Here is a 22733-nt window from a genome sequence, read left to right on the forward strand (position 1 = left end):
ATCATTGGGAGTGAATATATTGGTTCAGTAGAAACAAGGCTTGAGAAATCATCTGCATATTTTTAAAATAGCGTAAGCCCGTGGTTCTATCAAACCCTAGGCACAGACACGCTGAGCCCTTGGCTTCAGGAGGGCTCCGCAGTCTACGCCGGCGAGGCTGACCAGCAGCTAGCAGCAGGTGAAGGCCATGGTCCTCCCGTCGGCGCATGTGTGTGAGCCCCTCCCGAGTCCTTCATGCTGTCATCTTCGTGGAGCTGGTAGTGCAGGGAGAGGAGGTACACAATCCCCCGATCCAGGCTTGGCCAAGGGTGTGAAGGAAGCCCGGTGCTCTGAGGTCACAAGCGTGAGAAGAACGTGCAGGAGAGAGCAGGCCCTCCCGGGGTCTCGGGGTGAGGGGCGGGGAAGGGGCCAAAGGGATGAAGGAGGGGGACAGGGGCCATGTGGAGGCCATCGAGTGTAGCCAGAGCTGACCTCAGGACCCCCAAGCCCCGCGGGGCTTCTGTCTTTGCAAAGGCACTGGGGATGCAGAGGTCAGACGTGCATTTTCAACAGACCACTCTGGCTGCAGAGTGGAGTGGAGAGAGGCCGGCGTGGATGCAGGGGGGCCCTCCGAGGACCTGCACCACAGAGACAAAGCATGGAAATCGCAGAAAGCGAAATGAGGAGGATCGGTGATGGCCAGGAGGGGAGACGGGGGCTTGAGGATGGCCGCAGGCCTGTGCGCAGGACACAGGTGCTCCGGGGGCTGAGACAGGGATGCGGACAGAGGAGGCAGCTCTGGGCAAGGGGGGCGAGACGGCCACTCGCACACATTGGGTCGAGGTGGCCCCTTGGCCATGTGGCTCTGCAGATCCGAGAAGAAGCTGTATGTGTAAGATGGATGTTGTCCACACAGACACTGAGTAACACTCTGGACATGACCCAGCTTACCCAGGGCCAAGGGACAGACTGAAGGGGAAGGGGGAGCCAGAGGAGATGGGGGCAGATCTCCAGCATGCAAGGACAGTGCAGACGAGCCTGCCAAGAGCCCGAGGCAGGAGGAACCGGAGACAGACCCAGCCTGAGACACGGCCCCGGGCTTTCCTGACAGGCTGAGTGAGGAGAGACATGGGGGGGCCGGTGCAGGTGTCGGGGCTCACAGGATGCACCCAGCTCCCTAGTTTCCCAGCACGCAAGTGAAGACCTGACGGGCAGCGTGCCGACCACACTCTTGGACCCCACAGAGCTGAGAGGGGCTGTTCCTTCTGCAGGCAGTGGACGGAAGAGTTGGACCTCAGTTTACCCACATACCATCCTGCTCAGCAGTGGGCCTGGCCCCCACGGCTCTGGGAGCAAGAGCTAGGGTTCGGGTTTGGGTAGGATTAGCAGTCTCCTGTCCTGATTCCCGTGTCCTGAAGGCTCTGCCCGTGGCCACTTGAGAGAGTAGCACTTCCGTGAGCGGCAGGTGGATGCCGACTCGGTCACCAGAGCTCTGGGCACCAACAGCCCCCAGGAGCCCTGTCAGACTTAAGGAAGTGTGAAGCCCCCCGTGCACACTCAGCCCAGCTAGCCAGATGCCCCACCTGCAAAATGCTGCTGGATCTGTGTGTTTCAAAGCAGCGTGAAGAGAGCACACATCTTCTATCTGACTACTGACCACCCGCCATCCTCCCAGGCCTCTGGGGCCGCAGGGCACCCCACCCGCCTGCCTGAGGGCTCATCGCTGCCTGGACGCCAGGCCCCAGACACCCGCCCCTGCTCCGGAGCCAGCTCCTCGGCTTGTGGGGCCTGAATCACCTCGGGGGTGGGGGGGGCATCATGGCCTTTCTTCCCTGCACCCCATCCAGGGCAGCCCAAAGTAAGCATGCATCTGTCCGAGCTGCGCGGTGAGACACTTCTGTCCACATGCCCAGGGTGGGGACAGGGCCGGGCACCGCTCGCCATCGCTCACATCCCGGCCGGCCCAGAGCCTCAGATGCTAGACGTGCTCAGGCCTGCGCTCCTCTCTTTCCGCCCCCCCCCCCCCCAGGCATACCGAAAGAGGATGCACCAAGTCCTGCAGGCTCTGCACCAGAAGCTGGCCGCTCAGGGCCAGGGCCCGGAAGGCCTGCTGGGTGCCGACAAGCCCATCTCCTACAGGGCCAAGCCGCCGGCCTCCATCCACCGGGAGCTCCTCGGCGTCTGCAGTGACCCCTACACTCTGGCCCAGCAGCTGACCCACGTGGAGCTGGTGAGCAGGCCTGTGCCATCCTCTAGCCAGACCCAGAGCCGGGGAACAACTGAGAACCGGCCATCCCCGGCACCCCGCCTTGTGTCCGCATCACCCAGGGCTCGAGCCTGTCCCAGCAGGGCCAGCCGGGCACCTCCAGGACACCCTGGCTCTGGAACAGTCTCTCGCCATTCCAGCGGGAGGGCTGGACATGCTAGGCCTGCCCGGCTTGGACTCTTGGCCTCCCTGAGAGTCTGGGCCCGGGACAGAGGAACTGGGTTCAAATGCTGGCTCTGGTACCACCTGCCGTGTGAGCTTCCCCCCACTAGTGCCTTCCCTACCAGGGCCTCAGTTTCCCCATCCAGGACTCACAGACACGCTGCACCCCCCACAGCCTCCCAGAGAAGTGCAGGTAGGCCTTCCTGCGTGTGAAGGGGACACCCCAGCCTAGCCTCCAGCAGGTTGGGTTCCTTGTAGATGCAGAGGGGCCAAGGGGCCTGCCCCAGAGAGAGGGGAGGTGGGGAGTAGGTTTCTTCTCTTTTAAACCCTCCCCCATTCATGGCTCCCTTACTTTCTGGCACTATACTCAGAACTTAACGTGCACCATCTCATTCCATCTTCCCTCACCCAGCCAGGGAGGTGCTATTATGATTCCCTTTGCACCAATGAGGAAACTAAGGTCCAGAGAGGCTAAGAGACTTGCCTGAAGTCACCAGAAAGAACAGAGCCAGAATTTGATTCTGACCCATACCTCCCCTGGAGGGAGCAGGTCACTTCAATGGCCCAGTTTTGAGCCTGGTTTCCTGGGTATAACCCCTCCCAAGCACGCCCTGTGGGGACCTTGCCTCCTGCCCCCATGAACTTCGGCAGCCCCTGGGCATGGGAAAAGAGGGGTGCCTCCTTCAGGATGGTTTCAGGCTCTGTGACAACCCAGAATGGGGGTGCGGAGCCCTAGTGAGCAGGGCAGGTGTCCAGAGACCGTCCTGGGTGGGCTGAGAGGTAGGGAGCCCGCAGGAGCACCATGCCAGGCCCCGGGTGGGCACCCCCCCTCCCCGCACCTGCCCCCTTTCCCAACTCCTCTTCTCCCTTCTGGTGCAGGAACGGCTGCGGCACATCGGGCCTGAGGAGTTTGTCCAGGCTTTTGTGAACAAGGACCCTTTGGCCAGCACAAAGGTAGAAGGCCCTTGGACAGGCTGTCCCACCAGCGACCCCCGCCCACTGGCCTGTCTGGGGAATTCGGAGGTGCCCGGAGCAGAGCAGATGGGCTTTCAGGGGCTGCGTCCACTCCACCCGTGCCCCTCCAGCCAAACAGCCCCGAGTCCTGGGGAAGCAGGCCGGTCACCCACCCAGCGAGGGCGGAGGGCGGGGGTGGGCGTGGAACCGAGGCCCGGGGTGCGAAGGACAGTGGAGCGTGCCCCAGGCGCTCTCCAAACCCCCAAGCTCTCCCAGCGCGTTTCAGTGGGCGCTGGTGCCCTCCAGCGGCCACCCGGGGTAGCGCGCGCACTAGTGCGCGCCGCCCAGGAAAGCTAAGGGCGCTCTTCCCCTAACTGGTGCGGTGGCCCCCGGGCCACGGACTGTGGACCGCGTCCACGCACGGGATTTCGGGTTTGTCCCTCTTCTGTCAGAGCCCAACCAGTAGGATGTCTGGTGCTTATCACCGGGTGCAATTCAAATCAGAACTGGAAACATTGTTGTCTTCTGCCCTCTGGTGTAATGAAATAAGAGCAACTAAATATGAGTGCATTTTCACCTCTCAGATAAGCAAAGATAAAGCATCGTGGGTGTGTAGGGAAAGACACACTTTCATACATGGCTGGTGCGGGGGGGATTGGCACAGCGGCTTTGGGGGGGTGCAGTTCACAATAGCATCAACGCTTGAAATGTACACCCTTGACCTCAACTTTACCCGCCTAATAATTTATCCTAGGGATATACACACCCTATGTACACAGAGATGTATGCATAGAGATATTTGGGATATACTGTGGCTATTATGGCCAAAGGCTGGAAGCAACCTACCTTAGCACCCACAGGGACTTAATTACAAATTACAGTACGTCCACACATGGAATGCTATGCATCTATTACAAAGAATAAGAGTGGCTAGAAGTAGAGAATAATCACCCAGATCCATTATAGAGAGAAAAAAAAAAATCTAGAGTGAAGAGCAGTGACGAAGAGGATGTGGCCATTTGTGTAACAACAAAAGGAGGGAGCGTAATACCTGTCTGTTTGCACAACGCATGCGTGTAGACAATCTCTAGGAATACTGAGTACTCTTGGGATCCCTGCTTGAGGGTGGGGGTTGGAGTGGCAAGGAGACTTGGCCACTCTCAGCGAGTTGTTCTTATGTTTGGTTTTGGTTTTTGGCCATCTCCAAGAATTACTTTTTTATTGTGAAGTACATCAGATGACCCGTGACCTCTGTTCACCCACTCTACGGTAGATGAACATTTGTGGTTGTTTCCAGCCTCTTGTTATTATAGATACTGCTGCTATGAACATTCTTACACGTTTCCAGGTACATCAGTGCATATTTTTCTAGGGCATCAGTTCTCAAATGATTTGGTCTTAGGACCCCTTTATACTCCTAAAAGTTATCAAGGACCCCAAAGAACTTTTGGTTATGTAGATCGTATCTACCAATATCCATCATATTAGCCATTAAAACCATAACTTTTAAAGATATTTATTTATTCAAAATAGCAATAATAACATATCACATGTTCACATCGGTAACATATTTTATGGAAATAACTAGATTTTCTGAAGTAAAAAAATTACTGGGAAGAGTGACATTGCTTTACTGTATTTTTATAAATCTCTTTAATGACCAGTGTAACAAAAAGACAGCTGGATTCTCTTATCTGCTTCTGCATTCAATCTCTTGACATACATTATTTGGGTTGAAAAATCCAACGTCTCACAAATATGTAGTTGGAAAAGGGAAGAGTATTTTACATTATTTTCAGATAAGTGAATATTTTTCTTTGATACTATGCTAAAACTCAGCAGGTGGTAGTGTTTTTTAAGATTAGTTGCAGTTTGGAATCTGAAAATGTTATCAGTGGACTTTCTGTGCTCTGTTGCATTTAAATCTGTTGGTCCATCTTGCATCTTAATGGATCTTTTGCCCATGTGTGATTTTATAACATCATACATTGGTCATTTGGAAAATATGAGTTCTCTGAACCAGGCAGATCTTCCAAATGTTGGTGCATTTCATTATACGATATTTTAAAACCATATCCACTAATATCACTACTGATCTCATCCTTGCAAAAAAGCCCTTGCATATTGGGAAACTGTCAAGGTCATAGACGGGGATACATGTCTTATAAGTTCCCAATTCTCTCTTGAAACCTTGAATTTTATCAGTGACAACAAATACTATCAATTACTTCCTTGAAGTGACAGGCTCATTTTGTTGATTTTCAAGAAAATACCAACTGGGGTGCCTGGGTGGCTCAGTCGGTTAAGCGTCTGACTTCAGCTCAGGTCATGGTCTCAGGATCCTGGGATCGAGTCCCATGTCGGGCTCCGCGCTCAGCTCTCCTTCTGCCCCTCCCCCTGTTCGTGCTCACTCCCTCTCTCATATAAATAAATAAAATCTTTAAAAAATATATCAACCAACTACTGAAGTCTGAAAAAACCATAGTTGGTCAGTCCTTCTTTTGAGTAGAAATGGTGTTCCATGAGAAAAGTAGCCAGTTCTGCTCACAAGTCACACTAATGTTTTTCCTCAAACCTGACTTCTGTATGCCCCAGAAATGCTTTTGTGTACCGTTCCATCCCACAGAATACCAAAAAGATATGTGCACAAGATTGAGATTTATTTTTTTAAGATTTTTATTTATTTATTTGCCAGAGAGAGAGCACAAGCAGGGGGAGCGGCAGGCGGAGGCAGAGGGAGAAGCGGGCTTCCCGCTGAGCGAGGAGCCCGATACGGGACTCGATCCCAGGACCCTGGGATCATGACCTGAGCTGAAGGCAGATGCTTAACGGACTGGGCCACCCAGGCATCCCAAGATTGAGGTTCAATAAAATTGAATATTTCACCTCCTCGAGGACTTGCTGAAGTCACACTCCACATTTTTCTTTGACTAGGAACGTGTGATGGTGAAGAACACAATGACCATGAGTATGGTTTGGTGACTCTGTTTGTTTGGGACTAAGGGGGGTGCAATTTCACCCACTAGTCTTTCACACATCAGTGCAAATGTCAACACAATGAAAAGACAATGACGTTGTATGAACACGAAACTAGTTGTGCCCTTGGAGAACTGTCACTCTACAATATACCCAGGAGGGAAATGACTGTCAGGGTCAGGGCTGGTGAGGCTGCCCGCAAGAAAGTAATCTTGCTCTGCATCCTAAGTGACACTTGAAATCGTCAGACTTCCAAATGTTTGTCAAACTGTTCAAGGGAGCATCTTCTCATGTGTCTTGGACATTCCTATTTTCTCTTCTATGAAATTCCTGTCACCCAGCTTCCTATTGGTGGTTTGGCTTTTTCTTAAGGATTTTAAAGAGGTTTTTTGGTAAGCTTTAAAAAAACATTTGTGGGGCGCCTGGGTGGCTCAGTTGGTTAAGCGACTGCCTTCGGCTCAGGTCATGATCCTGGAGTCCCGGGATCGAGTCCCACATCGGGCTCCCCGCTCAGCGGGGAGTCTGCTTCTCCCTCTGACCCTCCCCCTCTCATGCTCTCTGTCTCCCATTCTCTCTCTCAGATAAATAAATAAAACCTTTAAAAAAAATAAAAAAATAAAAAAACATTTGTACTAGATGACTATCCTTTGTCAGGTGAACCGCAAATTTTCTCCTTTTTTTTTTTTTTTTTTTTGCTTTTCATTCTCATTATTCTTTGGATGAGAAGGTGTTTTTAATTTTAACGTAGTTGGAAAAAAATATTTTAACCTAGTCAAATTTATTAACCTTTTCCTTTATGTTTTTTTTGGGGGGGGTGTGGGGGAGGTAAGAAATCCCTCCCTACTCCCTACCCAGGTCATAAAGATAATCTCTGATGTTTTCTTCAAGAAGTTTTAATATTTTGTCCTTCACGTTTAAGCCTTGGATTTGAAATTCACTTTGTGGCTATGGCTTGAGGTGGAGATCCATGTTCATGGTTTTCCACACAAATAGCAAGTGTTCCTGCACCATTATTTATATATTGTCTTGCCTGCCTATACGCCCTGACAGTTCCATCACTGTCATATGCCAGGTTTGATCTACACGTGTAGATGTCTGTTCTGTCCACTGGTCAGTTTTCCTATCTCTGCGTCAATATACATTGTCTTCATTATTATGGTTGTATACTTGGGTTTTTTTCTCCCTATCTGGTGAAACAAACCCTCCTGTTCTTTAGGAGTGGTTTGGCCATTCTTGGCCCTTTATTTTTCTATTTGAAATCTTATAACCCTTGCCAAATTCAGTGAAAACCCTACTGGGATTTTTGTTAGAATATATGGAATATGGACCAATTTGGGAAGAATTTTCATCTTCATGATACCTAGTCCCCCAACCCATACAAATGGTGTGTCCTGCCATTTACTTAGATCTACTTAATACCTTTCTAATGTTTTATAACTATCTCCATAAAAATATTACAGATTTAGTTAGATTTTTCATTCTCATTATTCTTTGGATGAGAAGGTGTTTTTAATTTTAACCTAGTTGGAAAAAAATTTTTTTAACCTAGTCAAATTTACTAACCTTTCCATTTATGTTTTTTTGGGGGGGTGCGGAATGCATATTTTTGCTATTATTTATGGCATCTTCTATTGTACTTATTTCTGAACTGCTTGTGTAGTTTAAGGAATGTCTTTAACTTTTGCATATCAACTTTGTATCTGATGATATTGTACGTTCTTCTTAATTCTAATAGTGTCTCTGTGTTCTTTGGTGTTTTTCACATAAACAGTTACATCATCTGGGAATAATGACACTTTTGCTCCTTCTTTTCCAATCCTTATTCTTTTTTTTAAAGATTTTATTTATTTGAGAGAGACAGAGAGAGAAAGTGAGAGAGCACAAGCAGGGTGAGGGGCAGAAGGAGAAGCAGACTCCACTGAGCAGGGAGCCTGATGCGGGGCTCGATCCCAGGACTCTGGGATCATGACCTGGGCTGAAGGCAGATGCTTAACCGACTGAGCCACTCAGGCGCCCCTCCAGTCCTTATTCTTTTTATTTCTAGGGTAGTCATACAAAGAATCCTCCACTGATATGAGATGGACATGAATGACAGATGGGTCCTGTTTTTTAATTCTCTGAAATGTTGGGATTACTAGTTATTGCAGAATAACCCCGCTAAGTCTGACCAATAGAATTTCTTTTTCTTGTGTATTGTGCTAACTAGCACCTCTGGCAAAACGTTAAATAGAAGTGTTGCTAGCAGGCATTCTTCTTTTGTCCTGATTTTAAACAGTGCTTTTAACATGTCATAGTAGAGTATGATGTTTGCTATGAGATTTCTTTTTTTTTTTAGATGCCCATTATCAGCTCAAGGAAGTCCCCTGGTCCTACTTTGCTGAGAGTTCTTATCATAAATGGTTGTTGCATTTTATTGACTACTTTTTCTGGGTCTATTAACCTTATGTTCTCTTCCCTTTTAAACTGTTAAGTGATTACTTATACAGTAGTCCCCCTCCTTATCCGTGGGGTATATGTTCCCAAACCCCCCAGTGGATACCTGAAACCATGGATGGTACTGAACTCTGTATATACTACATTTTTTCCTATACACACGTACTTATGATAAAGTTTATAAATCAGGCATGGTAAGACATTAACAACAATAACTCATAAGCAAATAGAACAATTACAACAATATACTCTAATAAAAGTTATGTGTATGTGGCCTCTCTCTCTCAAAATATCTTATTACACTGTACTCACCCTTCTCCCTGTGATGATAAGATGCCTACAGGATGAGATGAAGTGAGGTGAATGACATAGGCACTGTGATGTAGCATTAGACTACTACTGATCATCCTACTTCTGGACCATGGTTGATGGCAGGTAATTGAAACCATGGACAACAAACCACAGATAAGGGGGGAACTATTGTATTCGTCGGTTTCTTTCTTTTTCAATGTCAAGCCAACCTTGCATTTCTGGGATAAATGAAACTGGGTCGTGATCCTTATATTTTTCATACATCCTTAGGCTCAGTTTGCTCTTGTTTTGTTTAGGATTTCTGTAACTATAATCATGCGATTGACTTGTCATTTTCCTTTCTGTCCCTGTTCTTGTCTCATCTTTGTTTTCTCTCTCCCTGTTCTCTGTTCTGTGTGAATGACCAAATTACCTGTTCCTGGACCGTTGGTAGAATTTGCCAGTGAAACCATCCGAGCCTGGTATTTCCTTTTAGGGAAGACTTTTATGTGCCCATTCAAGATTTTCCTTGTTTTGGTAATTATAGGACTATTTAGGCTTTCTATTTCTTCTTTACTGTACTTTTTAATTTATATTTTTCCAGAAATTTGACTCAGTCCTCTTAAGTTTTCACATTTATAGACACAAAGTTATTCACAATACTCTCTAGTTATCTTTTCAATTTTGTCATATTCATATTCACCTCTAATATTCTTTGTATTTACTTCTCTGTTTCTTCATCAATCTTGCTAAACATTCATCAATTTTATTAGTCTTTTCAAATAAAGAGCTGGCTTTGTTGATTCTATATGTTGTATCTTTCTTTACTATTTCATTTTTTTCTTTAATCTTTATTATTTCCCTCCATCTGCTTTCTTTGGATTCTTTCTGTGTTATTCTTTTTCTAATTTTTTAAGTTGGATGCTCAGCCCATTTTCATCCTTTCTTCCATCCTAATAAAAGTATAGTGCTTGCTTTGGCAGCACATATACCATCCTAATAAAAGTAGGAAAGACTATTCATTTCTTTCTAAGTATATTTTTTATTTGCACCGTCAAAATTTTGTTTTTCAGTATTCTCATTATAATTTCCATGATGATTTCATCTTTGACCCATAGATTATTTTAAAATGTGTTTTTACATTTCTGACTATTTGAAAAGAATACACATTCTCATATGATTGAGTGCAGGCAGGCTTCCATACTTGTCTGTTAATTCAACTATGTAAATTGTGCTGCTCAGATTTATATTTATACTGGTTTTTTAATCTCCACAATCTATGAATTGCTGACCTTATGTTAAAATCTTCCACTGTGGCAGTAAGATTTGATTTCTCCCTATAAAGGAGTTTACCTTTCTGACTTTCTTTGCCTCCATATTTTGAAGCTATGTTGTTAGGCACAGGCGAGTTTAAATTTGTGACATATTCACGATTAATCAAACCTTTTATCATTATGTGGTTCCCTTTGAATCTCCTCTGATGCTTTTTGCCTTAGAGTCTTTTTTTTTTTTTTTTTTTTTGCCTTAACATCTATTTTGTCGGGGTGCTAGGGTGGCTTAGTCGTTAAGCGTCTGCCTTCGGCTCAAGTCATGATCCCAGGGTCCTGGGATTGAGTCCCGCATTGGGCTCCCTGCTCAGCGGGAAGCCTGCTTCTCCCTCTCCCACTCCCCCTGCTTGTGTTCCCTCTCTCGTGTTCTCTTTCTCTGTCAAATAAATAAATAAAATCTTTTTTAAAAATCTATTTTGTCTAATATTAGTATAGCTATGTGATATTCATCATATATATTTTTCAATTTTTTCATGTATATCTTTGGGCTTGGGGTGTGTCTCTTGAAAATAGCAAGTAGCCGGAGTTTTAAAATTACAGCAGTTGTAATTACCGATTTACGTGGATTCTGTGCATCCTTTGCTTATCTTCCCACACCTTCCCTGTCTTTTCTCCTCCTTACTTTACTTCTTTTGGATTAATAGATCCCTCATTCCATCTTCCCCTCTACTTACTGAAGGTCATACTGGCCATTTCAACATGGATATTTAAGTTAACTTAAGTTTAATCTTTTAAACTCTCATGCATTTTATGCAGTTGAATATTCTACCTCAATTGAAAAATTACATTTCCAAAGGATATTTTATGGCATATGAAAAGGTTCATATGGAAAAACATGACTCCTGTCTAGGTGCAGCTTATCTAACACATATTTTCTCCTTAGGGCACTTCACAGCCCTCGTGTGCTTAGGAACTACAGCTCTGTGCTTGGAGCCGCTCTAAGCAGGGGACTCACCATCACACTGAATAGATCACAAAAAAAGACAGTTGTTCACACAGTATGGGAGCTGAAACGAGAAGGCACGTTGTCACTTAGCTCAGCCTCAGCTGGGAACATACCAGCGCTTTGGGTGACTCCGATTTTTTGCCACTCTGCACAGATCCATGAATGACAGTGAAAGAGACATGAGTAGTGATTTGGGGTTACAAATGCATTTTGAGAAAGCAGACAGATTCACAAATATAGAATCTATAAATAATGAGAATCAACTGTGTGTGGGGGTGTGTATATACATACGTACTTACATATAGATATCATATTAAATGACATCTTTGAATGTATAGAAAAAAGACTGGAAGGATACACATCAAATCTTGGGTATTTGTGGATGGTTTTGAGGTCTCAGCATTTTTCAGATGATCTATAAGAATGATCGATGAACTGACTTCATGTTCCCAAAGTTATTGACAAAGACTGAGTGTGGTCCTTGTGTCTTTCCTAGCCTTGTTTCGGTGACAAGACTAACAATCTGGAGGCTTACGTGAAATGGTTCAACAGACTGTGCTACCTCGTGGCCACTGAGATCTGCATGGTGGGTAGAAAGCTGGGGAGCGTGACCGGCACAGCCAAAGGTGGCAGGGGTTGGGGAGAGCCAACCTGGGAGGGAACCAGAAGGGTATCTTGAGCCTGTCAGTATGCAAGCCCAGGATCAAGCTGGGCACCTCTCTGGGACAGCAGGTGTCACCCAGCTTGCCTGCAGTGACATTTCCCTCTGGGTAGAGCCTGGCATGGATCCACTGGACTCCGACATGGGCGTCAGAGACTGCCTGCTGAAGGTGTGAGAGGCAGTTTGCTGCTCGGCCAGGTGGATCTGCCCCCTCCATCTGTGCCTGTCGGCCTCGGGTGCCCTGACCTGCAGCCACACTGTGCTTGGCTCTCTCTGGATTTAGAGTAGAAATGACCCAACCTTTAAGCATTGGGAGATTATACATGCAAAGCCCAGGTCTCCAACTTCTCCCGGAAAGCAGGAAGACTTGTCAACGCTGGGCCAGAGGCACGTGTCACCAAGGCATGGTCCCTCGGGGCCAGACCCTGTCTACCCTCTTCTCTTCCTTGGAGTGTGGGGAGCCTCCTTGAAGCCCCCTCCCACCATCGGGTGAAGCCCTGGGACCATTTGTGTTGGGGAAAGATTGGAGGCAACACAGGTGCCAGGTTTTGCTGGCATTTTGCTCTCCGGGAGCAAATGCTGACATAGAAATTGGGATAAGAGAGAACGGGGCAAAGGCAGGGCCGTTCAGAAGGAGAAGCTGGTCTGTGATGCCTCAGCCTCTGGAGCGCTTCTGGCTGAGGGCCCGCAGCGGGTGGAAGGCTTGGCCTCTGTCCCCCTCCTTGCTCGGCCATCACTGTCACTGTGCAGGCTGCCCGGGAGGGACAGGAAGGACCTCAGGAGGGAAGCTTTCCCAAGGGGGTTTGGGCAGCATGTCTCACGCTTCTTGGTAAAGACCACTGCTGCGCAGAAGTAAGCAAGCAAGATCTGTATGGGAAGAACGCAAGGCTTCCAGAGGCCCCACCTGCTTCCTGCATTTCCATCTCTGGCCTGGCAGCTCAGAGGGGGCTTTGCTTGGGCAAAGCTGGATTGAACCCTCCCGGGAGCTGGGCAGTGCCTCAGTCCAGGACGGCCCAGGGGATGACATGGTTTGTTTGGAGCCATCGGAGAAGTCACAGTCCCAAGCGTGTGGCCATAAGCTGGGGATGAGGTCATGCAGTCATTCAACAGAAAGCAAGGGAGGGGCTGCGCCAGTGACAGGGCCTGGGTCAGCGTGTGGCCCCAGTGTGGGGAGATCGAGCGTGGTGCACGGGGGGACAGGCGAGGGAGCGTGGAGGGTGCTGGAGCTCGACCCGGAGGGCGGGTTGGTGTCTTGAACACGACAGGAGGGTCCTCTGCCCCACGAAGTCCTGCCAGGCCCCACCTGAGCCCTCCAGGGCGGTGGGCTCTGCTGGGCCTGCCCAGGACGTGCCGAGACCCTGAGCCCTCGGGCTGCAGACTGCCCCAGCATCGAGCGTCTCGGCCGTGATGAGGGACTGGCCCCATGACGGGGTGGGGACGTGTCACCACTGAGGCTCAGGTGCTCTGTCCCCAGCCGGCCAAGAAGAAGCAGAGGGCCCAGGTGGTGGAGTTCTTCATCGACGTGGCCCGTGAATGCTTCAACATTGGCAACTTCAACTCTCTGATGGCCATCATCTGTGAGTAGGCTGGCAGGCCCCAGGCCTCGCTGGGAGCACCCCCAGAGAGGCTGGAGTGGGCACCCACGGCGGGAGGGGTGCGAGCCAGGGTGCTCCTCAGAGCAGGGCGGGTGCTGCTGGGCCCGGAGGTCCTGGAGAGGTGCCCCCTTTGAGGCAAGCTTACCCTCCTCAGAGGGGCTTCGTGAGGACTTGGCCGTGTGTCCCTAGATCCAGGGAGCGCGGGGACCTAAAGCAGACCCTGGTCACCGTGTGGGGCCAGTGTGGTGGGGAGTGGGGCAGGGGCCTGCACACACAGCTGCCAGGCTCCCTGGGACACAGTGTCCACCAGCACCCACCCACCCATCCACCATCCAGCCGTCTGCAGCGGGCTCAGCCTCGGTCAGGGGCAGCCACCCCCAGGCCTCCTGCCCGAGGGAGTAAGCACTGTGCGGCCCAGAGATGCCCCCGGAGATGCCCCCCCCTGCCCCCAACCCCCGCCCAGCTCAACCCTTCCTCTTGCAGCCGGCATGAACATGAGCCCCGTCTCTAGGCTGAAGAAAACCTGGGCCAAAGTGAAGACGGCCAAGTTTTTCATCCTCGAGGTGAGCAAGGCTGCTGGGCTGCCGGCTGGCCCTGGCCGACCCTGGGACGCAGCTGCCCACATGCCTCCCTGTCTCCTTCTAGCACCAGATGGACCCAACAGGGAATTTCTGCAACTACAGGACAGCGCTGCGGGGGGCAGCCCACCGCTCCCTGACCGCCCACAGCAGCCGGGAGAAGGTAGGTCAGAGGCTTGCCTGGCCTTCAGAGCTCCTCCCTACCCCGTACCTTGGCCCCGGGTGGGCTGCAGCAGAGAGCCAGGATGCAGACTCCAAGGTCACCTGGTCCAGCCCCCTGCTCTTCTGCAGCACCTGTATAGACAGCCATGCTCCTTGCATGCCTCTAAAATGGGGAACTCACCACCTCACAGGACAGATCAGCCCATACTCACGCAGCTCCCACTGGTAGGAAATGCTTCCTTACCGGGCTGGGGTTGTCCTCTCTGGCTCTCTGGAGGGCCATGCAGAGGGAGGCTGCTCCCTCTTTTTTTTTTTTTTTAAGATTTTATTTATTTATTTATTTATTTATTTATTTATTGAGTGCACGCAAGCAGGGGGTGAGACAGAGGGAGAGAGAATCCCAAGCCGAGTCCTCGCTGAGCACGGAGCCCGATGTGGGCCTCGATCGCACCCCCTTGAGACCATGCCCTGAGCCAAAATCCAGTCAGACGCTCAACTACCTGAGCCACCGGGCTCCCCACCACCACCGCCCAGGCTGTTCCTTTAGTGCCCCCCAGGCCCCCTCCTGCTTCCAGAGTCAACAGCCCAAGCTCCAGTCCCCTCCCAGCTTGGATCTCTTTGGTCCCTGAACAGTTTGATTTGTCAGATCAAATTGTTTCAGATCAAATGGTCTCTAAGTGCACAGGGTCTTCCACCACCTTACTCCAAATGCAAGACCTTCACTGATGGGGCCTCAGATCACAGCCACGGTTTTGACACTGAGTGAACCAAGCTTCTCCCTCACTAAAACTGCCTTTTCACAGGCTCTGTTCTTCTACATTTGCAGCGTGGGGGGGGGGGGGTTAGGGGAGGGGGGTGCCTTCGCTGACCCTGATCAATTGTATTGGTCTCCCAAATTCTGGTGGCCTCCCACACCAGAAACTGCACCTCAGGATTGCAGCAAGCCTCTGACTTAGGACCTGTCACCAGCCTGGCAATTAGAGTGGTCATCTCCATGGGAAGAAACCACCGAGGCTTGCCGTGCCCTGTCCGCCTGGTCTCTGGGCAGGGATATTGGTGGAATTAGTTCTCTGCCATGGTTTGTGCAGGTCTGTTTCCAGCCCGCGGGGTCGCAGAACAAGCTGCTTTTCTTGAAATTCAAAGTCACTCGGAATTGGACAGGATGGGCACCAGGGGTTAGTTCGGCTTGGGGAGCAGACCGAGACAGGCACACTTGTGCTCCCCGGGAGGCCTTCCAGCCCTGCACGCCCCGCCCAGCAGGGGACTGCACACAGAGCCTGGCCGCACTGCTGGCCACATGCTCTGCAGCTGGCCTTTCCTGGTCGGGCTGTGAGCCCCTCGGCAACTCTGGGCCTGAGGTGGGTTCCGCCGGGGAGCAATATTCAGAGAGGCAAGACCTCAAAATCCAGGGCAGGCTTGCCTGTCCCCCCGGAAGCCAGGAAGCTGGAAAGCCAGAGCAGCAGGGACAGCGACCTGGCCTTATTGAGCACCTGCTACCCGAGGGCCACTTGACTCTGTCCCCAGCCCCGTTTAATTCTGACGACGACTGATGGAGTCTAGCAGGGCCATTTCCCGGATGAGAAGACGGAGTCTCAGAGAGGAATCTCACTGTCCCTTCACACAGCAAGTAGGCAGCAGGGCCAGGAATCAGACTTAGCCTCTCCGGCACACCACCGGGCTGCCTCCCGTTCCCGGGGCGCAGGTGCTGGGCAGCACTCACAGAGCTACTGACCTGTGGCCCAGGAGTGGGACTGCGGGGTGGGGTATACAGAGCTGACTGCAGCTTTTGGGCTGAGCTGTCAACTGCGACAACTGGCTTTTCCTCCATCCGTGCTGGCCAGGTGGCCGTGGGGCAGACTGGGCTGCCCTGTTCCTGGTGCCCATCCTGTCCAATTCCGAGGGACTTTGAATTTCAAGAAAAGCAGCTTGTTCTGCGACCCCGCGGGCTGGAAACAGACCTGCGCAAACCATGGCAGAGAACTAATTCCACCAATATCCCTGCCCAGAGACCAGGCGGACAGGGCACGGCAGGCCTCGGTGGTTTCTTCCCATGGAGATGACCACTCTAATTGCCAGGCTGGTGACAGGTCCTAAGTCAGAGGCTCGCTGCAATCCCGAGGTGCGGTTTCTGGTGTGGGAAAGGCTGAGCGCCCTTCCAGCTCAGGGGTGCGGGGATGCCGTGGTTTAGGTCTGGGGCTAGAGGTGAGTGATTTACGGAGCTGTGCATTCATTTCATTTCGCTGCATTCTCCTCTAACTTCCAAAGAGATATGGACCATCAGCTGGGCCCACAGGAGGTGCTTCATCAATGGGTGGGAGACTGGAGGATGGATGGTTAGGTGGATAGAAGGATAGAAAGGAAGGAAGGAGAAGGAAGGAAGGAAGGAAGGAGAAAGAAGGAAGGAAGGAAGGAAGGAAGGGGAAGGAAGGAAGGAAGGAGAAGGAAGGAAGGAAGGAAGGAGATGGAAGGAAGGAAGGAGAAGGAAGGAAGGAAGGAAGGAAGGAGAAGGAAGGAAGGAAGGAGAAGGAAGGAAGGAGAAGGAAGGAAGGAAGGAAGGAAGGAAGGAAGGAAGGAAGGAAGGAAGGAAGGAAGGAGAAGGAAGGAAGGAAGGAAGGAAGGAGAAGGAAGGAAGGAAGGAAGGAGAAGGAAGGAAGGAAGGAGAAGGAAGGAAGGAAGGAAGGAAGGAGAAGGAAGGAAGGAAGGAAGGAGAAGGAAGGAAGGAAGGAGAATCAAGGAAGGAAGGAGAAGGAAGGAAGGAAGGAAGGAAGGAGAAGGAAGGAAAGAAGGAAGGAAGGAAGGAGAAGGAAGGAAGGAAGGAAGGAGAAGGAAGGAAGGAAGGAAGGAAGGAAGGAAGGAAGGAAGGAGAAGGAAGAAAGGAAGGAGAAGGAAGGAAGGAAGGAGAAGGAAGGAAGGAAGGAAGGAAGGAGAAGGAAGGAAGGAAGGAGAAGGAAGGAAGGAAGGAAGGAAGGAGAAGGAAGGAAGGAAGGAAGGAGAAGGAAGGAAGGAAGGAAGGAGAAGGAAGGAAGAAAGGAAGGAGAAGGAAGGAAGGAAGGAGAAGGAAGGAAGGAAGGAAGGAAGGAGAAGGAAGGAAGGAAGGAGAAGGAAGGAAGGAAGGAAGGAAGGAGAAGGAAGGAAGGAAGGAGAAGGAAGGAAGGAAGGAAGGAAGGAGAAGGAAGGAAGGAAGGAAGGAGAAGGAAGGAAGGAAGGAAGGAGAAGGAAGGAAGGAAGGAAGGAAGGAAGGAAGGAAGGAAGGAAGGAAGGAAGGAAGGAAGGAAGGAAGGAAGGAAGGAAGAAGGAAGGAAGGAAGGAAGGAGAAGGAAGGAAGGAAGGAAGGAAGGAGAAGGAAGGAAGGAGAAGGAAGGAAGGAAGGAAGGAAGGAGGGAGGGAGGGAGGGAGGGAGGGAAGGAAGGAAGGAAGGATGCTTGCAGATGTTCTCGCAATTCCCGGCTGCCCCAGCTGAAATTTGGAGGCCAAGAGGCTCCAGTGGCCATGGCATTCTATGCTTTCTTCCTGCCTGCCCCTCTCCTCCCATCTCTGTGATGGGGCCCACTCCACACTGGCTTCTTCAGATGACCCCCAGATGGAACTGCTAGCTCCAGAAAGCAAGGGCAGTGGGTTACAGTCCTGCCAGCCAGGATGCTAAAGCCCGATGAGATGATAGCCTGGACCCACGTGGACAGGCAGAAATGGTGAGAAGTTCTCAGACACGGAAAACGCTACCTCCCTGAGGACCAGCCCCAGTGCCCAGTGTCTAGGAAGCCTGCTCCGGGCCCCTGAGGAGCTGTCTCTGTCCACAGAGTCCCACTGCCCTTAATCCCCTCCCTGTCTTGGCCCATCTCCCCATTCCAACCCAGTGCAACCATCATGCACCGACCCTGGGCCTGGGGCTCAGCACCAGCGGTGGGGGGTGGGGGAGATGCACAGAGACCACCCACCCTCCTGGCACAGTGAGGAAGCCAACAGGACAGGGGCTCTGGAGCCAAGCCACCTGGGTCCTAGTCCTGCCTCTTGGTACTTATTGCTGTGTGAGCTTTTGTGAGTTGCTTTCTTCCTTCCTTCTCCTTCCTTCCTTCCTTCCTTCTCCTTCCTTCCTTCCTTCCTTCTCCTTCCTTCCTTCCTTCCTTCCTTCTCCTTCCTTCCTTCCTTCTCCTTCCTTCCTTCCTTCCTTCCTTCCTTCTCCTTCCTTCCTTCCTTCTCCTTCCTTTCTTCCTTCTCCTTCCTTCCTTCCTTCCTTCCTTCCTTCCTTCCTTCCTTCCTTCCTTCTCCTTCCTTCTCTGGGTCTCGGCTTCTTGTCATAAGGTGGGGTAATAGAGCCCTGCTTCACAGAACTTGCTGGGAATGAAACTCTGATCCCCGTGCGTGGAATATTTGGTACAGTGAAGCCCTCAGGCCCACCACCCTTCGGTCCTGGACGAACCAGGCAACTGGTCTCCCCGCTTAATCTGACTCAGGTCCCAGCCCCAGTGTTCACTCACGGGGTGACCTTGGGCCAGGCCCTGCTGCTCTGTGGGCCTGGGTCTCCCATCCGCCCTGCCCCGCCGAGCCGTCCATACTGTACTGAGCTTCTGTACTGAGCAGTGTGGTCATGCCCAGGTCCTCACTTCAAAGGCCTTGTCAATTTGGGTGGCGGGCGGTGGCGGGGGGGTGGGGTGGAGAGCCAGAAACATCAGGGCTTGGCGCCTGGTCCCAAAGGTGATGGGCTGGAGGCTGCTCCTGGCTGGCCTGGCAGCAGGTGCGTAGCTCTGGAGCCCGAGGGCAGAGCAGGTGTATTAGTCCCTTGGGGCCGACGTACAAAGCACACCAACTGGGTGGCTTGGAACAATAGAAATGTATTATCTCCCGGGTCTGGAGGCCAGCTACCAAAGTCAAGGTTGTCAGGGCCATGCTCCCTCCAAAGGGTGCATCCTTCCTGGCCCCTTCCAGCTTCTGGTGGCCCCAGGTATTCCTTGGCCAGTGGCCAGTCCCTCCCGCCTCGGCCCCCATCTTTGCATGGCTCTCTTTGCTGCGTATGCCCAAATTGCCCTCTTTCCGCAAGGACCTCAGTCCCTAGAGTAGAGCTCATTACGCCCAGTGTGACCTCATCTTAACTCAGTCCCATCTGCAGAGACTATCTCCAAATAAGGTCCTGTTCACAGGCACTGGGGGTTAGGGTTCGAACGTATCTTTTGGGGGGCCACAGTTCAACCCACAGCAGCCAGCTCCCCGAGGGTTGTCTGAGCTGTCAGCAGTGTCCCTTCTCTAGGGGTCAGCAGTTGGCTTTTGTGCAGAGCACAAAGGGAGAAGCAAGGCATCCAGCAGTGACACACAGAGACCGCCGTCCTTCTCTGGCTGAGTTCAGAAGTCGGTCCCCTCAGGCACCGGAACAGGGATGCAACAGGATCGATCTCTAGCATCAGGCGTAAAATGACAAAGCCCTAAATACATATTTTAAAAAGTAGGCCCCAGAACTGTGCAACACATGATTCACATTCCGTGTGTATTTAATGGCAGCCTCAGCATGCACCTGTATTCCTCCTGGAGCACTTGAACCAGGAAGGCCTAGGTCTGTGGATCCCGGATTGTGGGGACAAACTGCCACGCCCTCTCCCAGCAGGCGGTGGAAGAAATGTTCAAGGGGCATTGGGACCTTGCGTCTTTGATCCAGCCCCAACACAGGGGGAATGGCACCGTATACAGTAGGCGCTCAGTCGGCACTGGAGTCTGATGGGGCCTGGAAGGAAACAGTCTGGCCATTGCTGACTGAGGGCTGACCGGCGCCTTCTCCCTTCCAGATCGTCATTCCCTTCTTCAGCCTGCTCATCAAAGACATCTACTTCCTGAACGAGGGCTGCGCCAACCGCCTCCCCAATGGACACGTCAACTTTGAGGTAAGGTCCGAGGGCCTCGGACTGTCAAAGCCCCCAGGACAGGGGCGCTGGACTCATTAGTCCAGGGACTCGAGGCAGAGTGCTGCAGTTTACAAGACATCGGGGCGGAATTATCAGGGTCCCCCCACCCCACCCCTTCCACAGGAGGAGACTGAGGCTCATTGATCCCCCCACCGCCCACCCACCGGTGAGGCAGACTCATTTTCAGCCCTTGAAGAGCACCAGGCTAGGAGAAAGCCCCACAGACCCACAGTGACAACGGGCGAGGTGCTAGGATGGGGCACAGGGCATGGGCCAGGGGAGGCCTCCCAAAGGAGGGCCCCTGAGCCCCCGAAGAGGTGGGCGGAGGTAAAGAAAGATTTCTACTCCCTCTGAAGACACTCACTGCCATCAGCTCGAGTGTCCCCTCCTCCAGGAAGCCCCCTTTGACCACCCAGACAGAGGGAGGCCTGTGCTCAGTGGGCTGTGCATTCCTCCCTCACAGCTCCTTAGAAACAAAGTCAGGCTGACCTCCCACATGGGACGACCTGGCACACATGTCTTGGAGTGGCCCGTGGGCTAGGCATGGTGGGGCCAAGGCCCAGGAGCCCTGAGAGCCCTGGGCAGTGAGAGCAAGCGGTCACTGAGTCAGACAAAGCATGCCATGCAGCGGTGGCATCCCGCAGTCTGCAGGAAGGACGAGGCTCTTCTCCCTGCGGAGGGCTGGTGCACCCTAGTGCTGGCTCCACCCCGACACCATGGGGCAGTCAGTCTGGGCTGGGCCCTGCTCCCTCTGTAAAGCGGGGCTTCAACCACAGCTGCCCTGCAGGTGTCCCTGGCCGGGGGGGCCCCCACCCAACACCTGGGCCCTTTGGCCTGGAGCTGCGTGTGCTCCCAGCAGAGCTTCACGTGCCACAGGCAGGCCTGGTTACCCCTGAGCAGCCTGGGCGCTGCATGCCTGGGGCAGTCTGGGCTGGAGGTGACATGGAGGAGGCTGGGCTTGGGTGAGGCTGCAGGGGCCCGGGGGCCGGGGATCGCACTGTCCAGGAGCCTACACGTACCAGGTGTGGGAAGCCCTGTACTGGGCCCTTCTTGAACTGGTCCTCAGAACCGAGGCCGAGGGATCAAGCGATAAAAGGCAAGACTGCAAGGTGCTCGTGTGGCCCCAGATTTGGGGCCCAGGCAGTGGGGGCTGGAGCCGGCCACCAGGACTGATCTAAGGATGCCACAGAGGATAGTTCCCACCCAGGCATGACTTGGTGCTGCTATTTATTTAAAATCCTTCAAGTCAGTACCATTTTTTTTTAATTTAAATAAATTTACTTAAAGTTTACTTAAATAAAATTCTACTTAAATGGATTTACTTTAATCTTCCTTAAATACATTTATGTACATTTATTTGCATCATTCTCTAAATAAACAAACTTGTAAGGATAATCACAAAAATTAATAGAAGGAAACTAGAGTAATATTTACGTCTAGCTGAATGCACTGTCTGCTGCTGATGAGCCCTAGATGCTCTCTCCCCAGATTCCTCAGAGGGAATGAAGAGATACAGCAAACACCCAGCATTCCCGATGGGGGATTCTGTCATTTACTGCCTGGTGCTTCGCCCTGCCCTCCCCAGAGGTGGGCCTCCCTAGGAGAGATGAGTGGGGCTGGCCCACTCTTACAGGTGACCTCCAGGCACTGGGGCGCTCCCATTTTGTGTCTCTATGACCCTGGCAGAAATTCCTGGAGCTGGCCAAGCAGGTTGGAGAGTTCATCACATGGAAACAAGTGGAGTGTCCCTTTGAGCAAGACCCCAGCATCACCCACTACCTGCACACCGCTCCCATCTTCAGCGAGGATGGTAAGGTGGTCCCATGGCCTCTGTCACCCCCAGATCTCGGACTCTCGGGTGGTCTCTTAGTCGTATCTCCATTTGGGGCCCCTGCTCTGAGCAGGATGCACCATGCCCATGTTTCCTGGATCTGAGAGGGAGCAGAGAAGGCTGCGTCCCCCGGCTGGATGGTTGCCACCCCCAGAGCACAAGACAGGGCCCAAGGAGCTGCAGGTTGGGACCTCAAGGGTCCCCAGGGCCAGGCTTCCCCTTGGACACAGCATGGATACTGTTGGGCATCATAAATCTAAACTATCTATCTGACCCATTCTCCCCCATTGGTAAAGTTGGTGTAATGATAAGAACTCCCCTCCCAGGGCTCACACAAGGAAGGTGGAGCCCTGGCTCACTGTGAATCTTTCCACAGCTGAGTATGTGTGCATATGTGTATGTGTGTGTGTGTGTGTGTGTGTACGCACACATATAATGATATGAGGCATCTTTTCTCCAGAGTGCCGTTCATGTCTGTCCCCTCCAGTAAATCAGCATTCCCATCTGATCATTTATCAAATATGACAAATTTGCTTATGAATTTGCAAAGCAAGCTTACTCCAGGAGTCCCCTCCTTCAGGAAGAGAAAGTGCTGGAAGCAAGTGGTCATCTGGGCCCGAGTTGATCATCCCAGTGGAGGTGGTGTGGCCCCATGGTTAGCTGCTTCCTGGATCCAAGACCCT

The 22733-nt window shown here is 51.6% G+C and overlaps 1 protein-coding gene across 1 annotated transcript in view; it reads left to right on the top strand.

The window, feature by feature from the left end:
* RASGEF1C (RasGEF domain family member 1C) overlaps nucleotides 1-22733 on the top strand; it is an 83680-nt gene that overhangs the window by 54975 nt on the left and 5972 nt on the right. Inside the window, exons 5-12 of the mRNA XM_078067643.1 lie at nucleotides 2009-2209; nucleotides 3287-3361; nucleotides 11832-11921; nucleotides 13471-13573; nucleotides 14075-14154; nucleotides 14237-14332; nucleotides 20103-20198; nucleotides 21906-22029. Of these exons, the coding sequence (XP_077923769.1) occupies nucleotides 2009-2209; nucleotides 3287-3361; nucleotides 11832-11921; nucleotides 13471-13573; nucleotides 14075-14154; nucleotides 14237-14332; nucleotides 20103-20198; nucleotides 21906-22029 (865 nt within the window). The remainder of the gene's footprint in view (nucleotides 1-2008; nucleotides 2210-3286; nucleotides 3362-11831; nucleotides 11922-13470; nucleotides 13574-14074; nucleotides 14155-14236; nucleotides 14333-20102; nucleotides 20199-21905; nucleotides 22030-22733) is intronic.

This window comes from Halichoerus grypus, chromosome 2 (assembly GCF_964656455.1).
Source record: "Halichoerus grypus chromosome 2, mHalGry1.hap1.1, whole genome shotgun sequence".
In the NCBI taxonomy this organism is placed as follows: Eukaryota; Metazoa; Chordata; class Mammalia; order Carnivora; family Phocidae; genus Halichoerus; species Halichoerus grypus.